This window comes from Lepidochelys kempii, chromosome 15 (genome assembly GCF_965140285.1).
Source record: "Lepidochelys kempii isolate rLepKem1 chromosome 15, rLepKem1.hap1, whole genome shotgun sequence".
In the NCBI taxonomy this organism is placed as follows: domain Eukaryota; kingdom Metazoa; phylum Chordata; order Testudines; family Cheloniidae; genus Lepidochelys; species Lepidochelys kempii.
This window is the reverse complement of record NC_136394.1, coordinates 31275089-31286876: the sequence shown is the minus strand read 5'-3', so window position 1 is coordinate 31286876 and position 11788 is coordinate 31275089. Positions and strand designations below refer to the sequence as shown.

General features: G+C 53.2%; 1 protein-coding gene across 8 annotated transcripts in view; it reads right to left on the bottom strand.

Annotated features, from left to right (window-relative positions):
• LOC140898606 (aspartate beta-hydroxylase domain-containing protein 2) overlaps positions 1-11511 on the bottom strand; it is a 49120-nt gene extending 37609 nt beyond the window's left edge. Inside the window, exons 1-4 of one of the 8 annotated variants that reach the window (XM_078848944.1) lie at positions 10160-11506; positions 5194-6333; positions 1026-1139; positions 409-504 (exon numbers count right to left, since the gene is read on the bottom strand). In XM_078848944.1, coding sequence (XP_078705070.1) covers positions 443-504; positions 1026-1139; positions 5194-6079 — 1062 coding nt within the window. In that variant the 5' untranslated portion in view covers positions 6080-6333; positions 10160-11506 and the 3' untranslated portion in view covers positions 409-442. Of the gene's footprint in view, positions 1-408; positions 505-1025; positions 1140-5193; positions 6334-10159 lie in introns of all 8 variants that reach the window. The other 7 variants (XR_013634723.1, XM_078848942.1, XM_078848943.1 and 4 more) reach the window with 7 other exon arrangements.
• Between the last annotated feature and the right edge of the window lie 277 nt (positions 11512-11788).

The window sequence follows — 11788 nt, the reverse complement described above, 5'->3', positions numbered from 1 at the left end:
CTGTGCCAGAAGCAGGAGTCAGACCAGACCAGACCCGACCCAATCCACAAGGAAACTCTGCTTCCTGCTACCAAGCGTGAGTACTTGGGAAATGCCAGAAGATCTGGGTAACTGGTTGGGGCAGAGCGTTCACTGAGGCTGGGTGGGAGGTAGCAGATAGAGTCTGAGCTTCCCTCCCTGTATTGAGGCAAAGAGACTACCTGGCACAAAGCATATCAAACACTTCCCAGCATTTGTCACAGCCTAACTTGTCGGTGATGCTGTCTGTTACTGTTAGTTGCCATAAAACTGGCTTGTGTGGCACTGGGTGGCTCCCAGGCAAGGAACCTTGCTCTGGGGAAGTGGGGAATCAGGAGACAGTTGCCCTTTGCATTTATATTGTAGCAGCTTTGCAAAATGTCTGCCCACCTGCGGAGCAACATGCTGGTTTTCATGCTCCCCATCACCATGGGAAAGGCAGCGAAGGAGGCCTCAGGCTTGGGCTAGCAAATGCTTGTGACAATTCTGCAAGGTTGAAATAAAGTCACAAACGCCACAAAATCGAAGCAAACACAAGTCAGGCCAAGCAGCTGACTGCCAAGGTGGAGTGGGCCAAGGGCTCTTTGGAAGCTGTGTGTGCTGTCTCTCCAGGAGCAGCTGGGGGTTAGTGATGTGTAAGCCACAAAAGGCTTGGGTTGGATAAGTACCTAACGCCTCTCTGAGGGAGGGGGCTGGGTGCAGAATCTGGAAGGAAGAGGCCTCATTGAGATTCCTAGCCCCTTCTGGTTATTGGCTGGGACCGACCTCCTGCCTTTTTCAGTGTTTTGAGTGCTAGGAGTACAGGGAAACAAAGGGAAAGCCAAACCATTGACCCAACCCTTTCCAGGCCTTGGAGGAGGTTCTACTGTACCTGCCCCAGCTTATCCCTCCCTTACTGGGGTTGGAGGAGCCTGAATGTAAAGGCTGCGGATAGCCGAGTGAGGTGAGGTGGCAGGGGCGTGTCTAGAAGCAGTGAGCCTGGCAGGAGCTGGGCATGCTGTACTTGCCTTCGTGAAATGCAGTGTGCAGAAAGGAATCGTCAAACAGGAGGCATCGGCCTTCAGCCCAGCACTGGGGCTCGCCGCCCACCACCAGCTCGCAGTTGCCGGGAGTCTTCAGACCTTCAGGTACAAAATACGGGAGAGAAAAGAGGACACCTGTGGGTCAGGGGAGCTGTGTCTAGGTGGTTAAACCATCCCTTTTCTTTAGGGACCAGGTGAACCCTTTGTCTGAGCTGTGGGCCAAGCCCTGGAGTACAGCTTTCTCCCAGCCCCATTGTAACCCTGCTACCAGGCAGCTGTGGCTTGCATCTCCAACCCCCCTATTGCATCACTCTCCCATCATGCTGAGCTTCACCAGCCTGAAGCCAGAGCTGCAAGGTGCAGTACATTGTCACAAGCAGCTGCCCAGCACAGCCTGCCCCTGGCGTTTAATGGCCATGTTAGCAAACCGCGTTTCAGGAGAGCTTGTGATGTTCTTAAGGAGGGAACTGACTCCCAGGGATGAAATCCGAGCAGCGAGCTGCATGTGGGTGGTGAATGGTGATGTGGCTTGTACTGCAGGAAGGGCTGGAGAGTAAGGAGCCGCTTCCTTCTGTGTCCCAAATGTGTATGGCTCTTAGCAGGGCTGGAGCTGAGCCAGAATTCTGACAGCAGTAAATGTTGACAGAAATGCTGCACTTGATCTGCAGTGCTTGGAACTCGGGCAGGTGCTCAGGGCACAAGGGGCTTCCACATCATATTCCAGGTCTGGCTCCCCACCCAGCTCAGCCAATGCACTTCAGTCCTGGCCTGCACCCACACCCAGCTCCGCAAGGGCACCCCTCAATCCAGGGCCTGACAGCCATACAACCCTGTGTGGTAACTGCAGGCTCGTTGTATATTCAGTGCCTGCCATGAATTAGCTTGATACCACAGACTCATTTCTTTGTGGGGACCTGGGGGGATCCTTGAGGCTGCACGGTGCCCAAAGGCACAGGAATCCTGGTGCATTTCTCTGGCTTTGGATCTGAAGTCTGAGGGAAGCAGAGATGTTCTGCACTGGACTGGGACTCTCGAGAGACCTGGGTTCAATTTCTGGCTCAACCACAGACTCCCTGTGTGCCTTTGGCCAAGTCATTTAATCTGCCTGGTGGCTCGGATCCCCTCTGTACCATGCGGCTAGCAGTGCCTCACCTCCCGGGGTGCCGTGAGGACAACATCCAGCAATGCTTGCCAGGTGCTCAGATACTATGGGGACAGTGGCCTTACATATACCTAGATGGTAGAAATACAGGCCGCCCCAGCTACAATGAATGTTATGGACTGACCAATGCCACTGAGAAAACTGTACTTTTATGGAGACATTAATACACCAAGGACGCCCAGCAAGCAGCTGACTCCTTGTGATTTGTGAAGGGAACGTTCCTCATTCCAGACTGGGGATCAAGCTGCTACAAGGGGGCCAATAGACTGTGTATAACTGGGGGGAGACAGAGGGTTCAGGACACTCACGATTCTCAAATGGGAACATATGGCATGTGTCCGCTGCTGCTCGGAGCCCCAGGCATCCCGCACACCCACAGCAGGAGACTGACTTTGGTGCCAAAAACATGTGGGTACAGCAGGGGCTCCCAGCCGCCCAGGAGCATGTTTATGTTTCTTTGATGTATGTTTCAGAGACTGCAAAACAAACCCTGGCTCCCTCCACACATACTGTCCTGAGCTGCAGAAGCTCCATCCAAATCCTCTCTGCAGCAGAAGCTCCATCCTAGAAGATGGGCGAGGAGGAGAGTTGATCATTGCATGCGCACTGGGTTAGCAATGTCTAGCTGACACCCTCGGGGCTGGAGGGGACAGGCTGAAGCAGTGCTTGAAGCCTGAAGAAAGCCCCGCTCCTGGACTTGGGCATCCAGGGACGAGAGCCAGGGAACCTGTGCCTAGAGATGGTGCAATAAGGCAGTTCAGCAACAAGCTCACAGTAAACAGAGGTTTAGCTACTCCAAGGGCAGGCTCCTTGAGGCAGGGCACACCGGGGTGCTGCAGCAAGGGTCTCATAGAGGGCTTTCAATACACCAAAGTCTCTGCTCTCCACTGGGGGAGCTGGGACCTTAGCACTAAGGCAGGGAAAGAGCACTCCGGGGTGCCCTGCCGGGCTACCCCCCTTCCCTGAGAGGTTCTGGGCAGACCAGCTTACACTGCAAATGGCCCTGGACTTGTGCACAAGTCAGATGAGCTAAAGTTGAGAAGCCTGGAGGCCAGCCCAAGGCAATGCTGGGCATGTGGCTCCCGCCCTGGGGGCGCAATGAGGCATGGAGTCCACGGGCGAGGCCTGACAAAGGAAGGTTCTGTATTGGCAGTAGCCAGGCCCCTCGCTGTGACTCCACCTAGGACGCTGCTGCTCTGACTTTATGGGAGGGGATAAACAGCCAGCAAGGCTGAGCAGGTGGGAGCCTTGGCGGGTGGTGTCGAATAGGTGCATTGCTCCTTCTGTCCCGCTCCTAGGTGCCTCGGCCAGGCCTGTCCAAAGGAGAGGAGATGGGGACGTTGATGGAGAGCTCTGCTTGTTCCTCCTCCCCAGGCCAGACTCAGCCAGCTCCACGGCTAGCCGGGGGAAGGGGAGCATGGCTCTAGCTGACCTGGTGAAGCTCTGGGGCTAGAGAGCTGCTTCAAAGCTTGCCTCTAGCTTAAAAACAACAAGCAAGTGCCAGCGAGTGTGTGCCTTGCGGAGGTGGCTGGCCAGTCGTGTAGGGTGTGCCAGCAGGGCCACAAGCAGATTCTTCCCCCACCACAAACATTATTGTTTTCTATGTTCCAGAATCCTGGCTATGCGCAGCAGGGACACTTTCCCAGCCAGGCTCTCCCAAGGGCTAGAGGGCTCCCAAGAACTGACAGGAATCCAGGCTTTCAGCTCCTTGAGCTGTAGGTACTGGGCTCTGCTTGGAGACCAATCTGCAGAGGCCAAATGGTGTCTGAGCCTCTCCTCCCCTTGCTTTTCAAAGGGATGGCTGATGTGCACAAAAACAGGCTCCTGCAGCTTCAGTTAGAGCTGCCCCTCCTGAGGCTGCTGCTTGGAGGCAGACCCTTCTGCATGACAGTCATCTCACAGCAGCAAAACCTGAGTCACTGACAGCAGCCCGCCTCCAGATCATAGAGCTGAGGGAGGAGGGGCACAGACTCCAAAGCGACTAAGATTCTGTTCTCCTGGCTCAGGAGGGATGGTATCTAAAGCAATGCTTCGCCGGTTTCCATGCCAGTTCAGAGTCCCCTCATGGTTCAGGTGGAAGCAGCTGCAGTGTCTGGGGCAGCCCAGAAAGGCCCCGTCACTTCAGAGTGTCCCAGGCAGTGAGCGCGTCCCGCCTGCCGAGCTTGCAATCAAGCTAAGTGTTGTCTGCCCATGCCATTTTAAAAGGTCTGGGAAAAAATGTGGTATGGGGAGAGGAGGAGAAATCCCCTTGGCTGCTGAGCTAGAGGTCATGGAGAGCTCCCAGCAGAGTGAGGTGGCTGGAGCCCTTCCTGCATTTTGCAGGGAAGGTGCAGCACCCAGTGGGAGCTCTGGCGTAATGTTCCTATTGTGCTTAAAAAAAAAAAAACAAAAAAAAACAGCAAAACACCAGGATCAGCTCCTGGAGAGACAAATACCAATGTCTGGCTCCTCGGTGGCTCTGGGTGTCGTGTGCAATCTGAGACCAGGCTCAGAGCTAGCAGACAGAGAGAAGCCGTGCCTCGTGCAGGACCTTCCATCCATCCTTACAGTTGCTCTCACTGGTTCAGGAGTGTTTGCAGGGACACTCCTCACCCAGAGTCGCTTCTTTATTGCCCAGGTTCTCTGACTCCAGTTTCCTAAAATCTGAGCGTACGTTCCCTTCCTTAGCTCAAGGCCACTGTGCCCTGAGCTGCATCTTCTGAGACTGAATGATTCCCTCCTTTCCCTTTCGACTGCGATCATGACCCCTCTGACTATCCTAGCTTAGGATAATCCTTATATAATTTTTTTACCCTTCATAGGATGGTCTCTAAATCCTCCTTAAACTTTGATGAGAACAGACTAAACCTGTCAGGATTTGAACTCAGTACCTTGAAAATACAGCAGACTCTTCACTAAATTCCACAGCCTTGGGAGAACTAACATCAGTTTTAGCAACAAAGGAGGAAGAAAAATACCTGTAACTCTTCTCTGCTTCTGCTGGATACATACCTAAATGGCATCGTATGCGGATGTTGGTTGGTCCATAGTGCTCCCCAATGACCGTGCCAGGGGTCAGCACAGAGATGCACACGTTCCCAAAGACATTGTTGCCAATGCAGGTGCGGAGGCTCCCAAGTAAGCGATACGTCCGTGGGCATTTCCTGCAGTTCTTGGGAACGCACGTGCCCTGGTTCACCAGGTAAAAGGTGAACCACTCCCCGCTGGGCGTACTGTTCATCTTCCATCCTTGCGGGAGGCTGCAGTTTGAGAAAGCTTTGTAGAGGGTCTCAAATTCACACAGGATGGTCTGGAAGTTGCGTTCCAGTAACTCCACGTCGTGTTTTTGAGCATCCCGTGAGAAGTAGGGCATTGTCGGTAAGTCTGGTAAGAAGAAGACTTCTGGCTTCTGGATGGATGGTCGGCTGTTTAGGTAGCGCCCTTGCTCTCGGATGCCCTTGTGGATCCTGCCCATGCCGGACCAGGAGTAGCGCTTGGCATATTCCTGCAGATTGTGATAGAGTTTCTGGTTAAGCCCGTCGTTACGTGTGCAGCGCACGCACTCGGGGGAGTGGCAGTAAGCGTACCCGTTCTGTAAGCTATTGGCATCGGAGCTCTGCATGAGGGAATTCACAGTGACGTATGTGCGGGGCTGCTCCCTGCCAACGTGGTAACAGTACCAAACAAACAGGACCAAGAGGCAAGCAACAGCAGTGAGTGCACTGGTGTCACAGTCCCGGAAGGACTGGATCCCTGTAGCTATGAACTCCCGGAGTCCATCCAGTGACCAGCTCCAGTCCATCAGCCACTCCAAAGACATTTTTGTGAAGCTGTTCTTAGAGGTGTATAAAAGGGCCAGGTGATCCGTCCTCACGGTTCTTAAAGGCACCCACACCATGCAGGTTAGTAGGGGCACGGAGGGAAGGGCTTGCCATGGGGAAGCATAGTTGTACCTGTTCCCTGGATGCTTGTAAGCACTGCATTAGTGAGTGGCAGGTTGTTAGTGTTCACATCTACATGTTTGACAAGGCCTGTGCCTCAGAGTATCAGGAAGCCCTACAGTGCTGCTATCGTTAGTGATGCATCAGCTGTGGCATCCCTGCCAAGGTTCTGAGGTTATTCATTCTCAAACGCAGCGCAGACAGGCAGGGTCTGAAAAAACAAGAACCCAGATGGGCATTAGGGCTTTTTCAGTCTGGAATTACTCACTGTATTTCAGATTCAGCATCTGCTTGCTGTTCTGAGGAGATCCGCATCCCATTCCAAAAGCTGTAGGAACTCAGCAAAGGGGAGTCATTTAAGTGAAAGTATTTGGACCAATAAAGATTGAACAGGAAACGAGGCCCTTCCCCAACCCTGCCGAGTATCTTAATCAGAAGATGGACACTGTCTTATGCTGTGTTTCCTCCATCCCTCCCACCCCCATTTTATTCCATGAATCTCAAACAGGATGTGCACCCGGTTGGGGGAGCATCAAGTGATTACCCAGCCAAGCCTCTGTCCCTTCTCTCCTTGCTACTCGTGCACATTCTTCCATTCTCTCCTAGAGCCCTGTGCACTAGCCAGTGCTGCTCCCCCTGATCCTTGCCTCCTGCCTGCTACAGCATCACTTCTAAAATCTGGTCCATTCATAGCCAGGGGAAAAGCTGGGAATGTTCTTTTAACAGATGTATCTCATACCACATCACAGACTACACTTCAATCAAAAGGCTCTGAAATGACTCTCCTTCCAGGGAATAGAGTGCTTTCCACTGAGAACAGATACCACCACTCGGGTTGTTACTAACAACAGAATCCATCTTGGTGGAAGGCCAGCTTTTCTCATTTTAGACACACACAGTGGAAATGAGTGCCCCCTGCAGGGCAGCAGGGAGAGGGACGCCCTGGAGCATACAGCGCTCCTTGGCTCTGTATAGCAAAGCAGTGGATTGAAGTTACTAGAGAGGGGAGCTCCTCCAGGACCAGAGGGTCTGTTCAGACAAGGCCCCGGACATCTGTGCTCTTGAGGAAGTATCCAAAGCTGTAATCTGCAGAAGTCCTGAGGGTCTTTCACAGGATCCCAATACTGCCTGCTTTGGGCAGGCTCAGAAATGCCACGGGAACAGTTCCTCTCTGACAGCTGGGCACTGCCGTGACTAGCAGACACCAGAAAGGGCAGACGCATAAATTGGTGAGTGTGGATGGGTGTGAGGGGTGGAGGGTTTTTTTTCCCCCTATCTAATTAACCAAATTTATTTAAATCCCAACAAGGTATGGGGTTCGCTGTGCACTCTGGGCAAGGGTTCACACCAGCTCTTGTTCTACCAGAACTGGGTCATAGGAACCTCATTCCCACCTGCGTGGTAATCAGACTTGAGACCTATTTTGTTTATATCTTATTTGAAAAATCTCAATTTCATTCAATTTCTCTGAAGCCATCCTGTGTGTGTGCCCATAGCAAGTCTGTGCAGCCATCTATTCTTACCCCCATTCTTCCTTCCCCATTTTCTCTGTTATTCACTTGTTGCATTGTCTTTAATTAGACTGTAGGCTCTTTGTGGCAGGAACTGTCTTATTATACACAATATTTTATATAGCACCCCACACTGTGAGGTGGTGATCTTTACTGAAGCCTCTGGGAGTTGCCACAATATACATAATCCTGGACTGGGGTTCTCTCCACTTCAGGGTTAGAGCAAATCCAGGGCCCACTGTGCCAGACTTCCCCCAAAGTCCAACCATTCCGCCAAGCAGAAGGTACTATTCCACTCTGTAACTCTCTCCACCATAACACACAGTTACTGGCTTAGGCAGGCCGATCACCGATAAAGCAAATCACAGTTCCCTGCCCTTTCAACAGCAGCTCCTGTTCAGTAAATGGAAGCTGAAAAGGTGCCGAGGTGCATTCATGGAAGGCCATGCTCCTTCATACTATTAGACCAAGGTAGAGGGGCAGCTGAGAATTATTTTGGCAAACCAACAAAGAACCAATGTTTTTAAAGGTCAATACCTACAAAGTTCCAGTCCAGATGGCTGCTCTGTTCCTGCACTTTTGTCAAGGATCTTTTGCAAGCACCTGACAGGAAAATGGAATGGAGAATTTACAAAGTGGATTTGAGTGTAAGTGTTCCTTTAACAGGAGAGAGCTTCTCTGACTATCGCATTGGTTTGCTCTGAATTCTCTCCCTGGGAATCTTGGAGCAGGAAGGGGAGGGGGGAATGAAGGCAAAAGCTCAGCTGGGGTTTTTAAATATGTGGACGTTTTCAAAAATGTAACTCCTATTAGTGGAAAGGAAGTGCGCTAGCAGAGCAGAGAATGGACATGTGTATCCACTGCAGTTAGCCATTTAGATGCCATAAAGCAGTTGGAGGATAAAGTGGCTGATAACTTTACTCAACTATACAGAGATGATTTATCTTGTAATAGTATTTTCTGTACAAACTATGTCCCCCAAAAGCTTCAAATGTAATAGCTACCAGTAGAGGTACAGAATGAGAAAGAGAGAGAGAGAGATGGGCTGTCTGAAAATATTTTAAAGTAGATGGAGAGAGAGTCTGGCAAAAGCTGCAGGGGAGAAGGTTCTTGCACAGCAGTGGTGAGACAGCACAAACACCCTCCTGGTCCTCTGTACTGTTCTGTGCAGAGCAAGTTCTATGTAAAGCACAAACTGCTTAGTCCTTGGTGAAATGGCCTAGCAGGCTAAGTGCTTTGGCTGTGCAGTGATGCCGTTGCTGTGGTCCTGGCAGGTCGGGGCATAAGGCGGAGGCAGCTCTCTACCAAACTAGAAAAGGGCACTTTTAGAACAAGTACATTTGCAAAACTAACTTTTCCTCCCATTCTGTTCCCCAGTTTTCACACTGCTGTGTGCAGCCATGGGGCTTTAATGGGAATTCCTCAAAGTGCATACGGCACCTTCCGTAGTGTCTGCAAAGGAACGGTGAATTGTGATGGGCTGGAGAGGCACTTGTTGTATCCCTTTGAAATACTGACTCCTTGAACACAGGTCTTGGCTTTAAATCAGTAATTGTGTTATGGGGCTCCCTGGGGTGTGTGGTGAGCCGGTGCACTTGGCAAAGGAGGGATTTGTACTGAAAGTATTTTTATGTTTCAAGGCGACTTCTGCAGAAGTTGCTGGTTCAAGGTGACTGCAAAGCAATTCTTTAATACATGGATTGATAAAGTTAATATCCCAAAGGAGGCAAAGGGAGGAGGTGTCCATCTGACTGCTCCAGGGTGATCACCTGGCATACTCATGCCCATGGCCCATGGCAGCATACCCCACCCACACCAGCTAATGTCACAGTCTGATCAAATGGGGAAGGTCAACAGAGTTAAAAACACGTCTCTACCTGGACTGATACAAGTGCCTGCTCCATCCATCAGAGAGCACTACCCCAGTGCGGACATCACCCAAACCAGAACCCACGGGCATCACTCTCACCACAGAGAAAAGTCATCCGTAGCCCTGCCCCTCAAGGATAACTCTTCAGCCACACCCCAACAAGCATCCGGCTCAGCAGGAAATGCCTTCAGAACCATTTCCCAGAAGCGTGTGTGCCACTGGCAGGCCAGGAGAAACCCCCTTTCCACTTCAGACCAGGGCTTGGGACCACTGAAGCAGAGTGACCACACAGGAACTATTGCTTAAGGGGCAGGTCTGTTTGCAACGGTTTAGCCAGTTTGGCTGGATGCATTCAATGAAACTGAAACTCTTTACCTTAATACTGAGTCTCAGTCTATTAATTAAAGGCATCTGGTGGCCTGGAATCCAGCAGCTTCAGCATCAGTTACTAATAAACTGCAGAATCAGTTCAAAATAGAGACAATCAATTTAAAATTACATGGAAGCTGCACACGTTGTAAAATGTAGCTTTGCTGTCGTAGATGATGCGCAGCAAAGATGTTACATAACGAATCAAGGCAGGATTAGAGGCTGCAGAAAGTTAAACTAAAGGATTCTTACTCGAGCACTGGGCAGTTTTTAAACAACAGACTGACCTTTGCACCACGCATGGTCCCAACCTTGTTGGGTTCTGGATCTGATCGCCACGGAGCAAAGAGAGCGTTTTGTTGTCATTTGCTGTACGGTCCCAGGCCCCGCATTTGAGGAATCTTCTGTTCTCACTGCAGGGAGGGAAGCTCCTCACCATAAACAAGTGTTGGGGAGAGGCAGGGAAGGCTGTCTGTTACCACAATGTTGGAAACACCAGGGTTGTTTTTCAAAATGTCTCTATTGTGCTGGTGTCATGAAGTGCCCAGCCAAGCATGGGATGATGGGCCTCAACAAGACATATGCGGATGGCAGACACATTCACAACTCTCCAGTCTCAAGAACAACAGCTCAAAGGAACTCTCTTCTGGGCTTTCCTCTGATTTACACCCGCAGGGCCTGTATTAAGGCCCCATTAGCATCCTGCATCTACTGCAGAGAAGCAGACTGACACCTGTCTTGTGAGCTGCCAGTCTCAGGCACCCACAGCTCTGAGGGAGGAATGCATGACACGGATTCACGAGCATCACGCCCAGTCCCAGGCATGAAACTGCTCTGGTACAATGCAGGGTTACAGCAGCCACCTGCATTCGTGGGGCTGCGTGCCATGAGGCGGGTCACGACCCTGCCCGGGTGCCCTGTTAGCAGACATTGCAGCCTTCCTCACCATGGGAATCTGAACTCGCAGCCTGGGTGTGAGCGTCCGCCTCCTCCTTTGCTCCCTAGCATTTGTCGGCCAACCTGCTGCCCCACTTGCCTGCATCTCTCGCTGGAGGCACAGGGGCTAAGTAGGCAAACAACCAGGGCAGCCCCAGCTCCCCGCTTCTCCCCCTGCCTTGGGCAGAGCACTGGACCCCCCCGGTTAACACCCGAACAGGGCAAGCCACCCCTTGGCGCTGCCGGGTATCCCTCGGCAGCCCTGACCGGCAGGGCTCCCTGCCCTAGGCACCATGCCAGAGACCCTGGGGGCACAAGCACCCCCTCCAGCCAGGGTCCCTGCCCTAGGCCAGGGACCCTGGGGGGCATGGACACCTTCCTCCAGCCAGTGCCCCCCATCCTAGACATTGTGTTGGGGGGTCCTGGCAGGCATGGGCACCCCCCTCCTGCCAGCGCCCCCTATCCTAGGCCCTGTGTTGGGGGGCACAGCCCCCCCTCCAGCCAGCGCCCCCTGCCTAGGCCCTGTGCCAAAGGGTTCTGGGGGGGCTGACACACGCCCCTCCAGCCAGCGCCACCGGCCCTAGGCCCTGTGTTGGGGGGCAGCCCCCCCCTCCCGGCAGCGCCCCCGGCCCTAGGCCCTGTGTTGGGGGGCAGCCCCCCCCTCTCCCGCCACCGGCCCTAGGCCCTGTGTTGGGGGGCAGCCCCCCCCTCCCGCCAGCGCCCCCGACCCTAGGCCCTGTGTTGGGGGGCAGCCCCCCCTCCCGGCAGCGCCCCCGACCCTAGGCCCTGTGTTGGGGGGCAGGCCCCCCTCTCCCGCCCCCGGCCCTAGGCCCTGTGTTGGGGGGCAGCCCCCCCTTCCGCCCCCGGCCCTAGGCCCTGTGTTGGGGGGCAGCCCCCCCCTCCCGCCAGCGCCCCCGACCCTAGGCCCTGTGTTGGGGGGCAGCCCCCCCTCCCGGCAGCGCCCCCGACCCTAGGCCCTG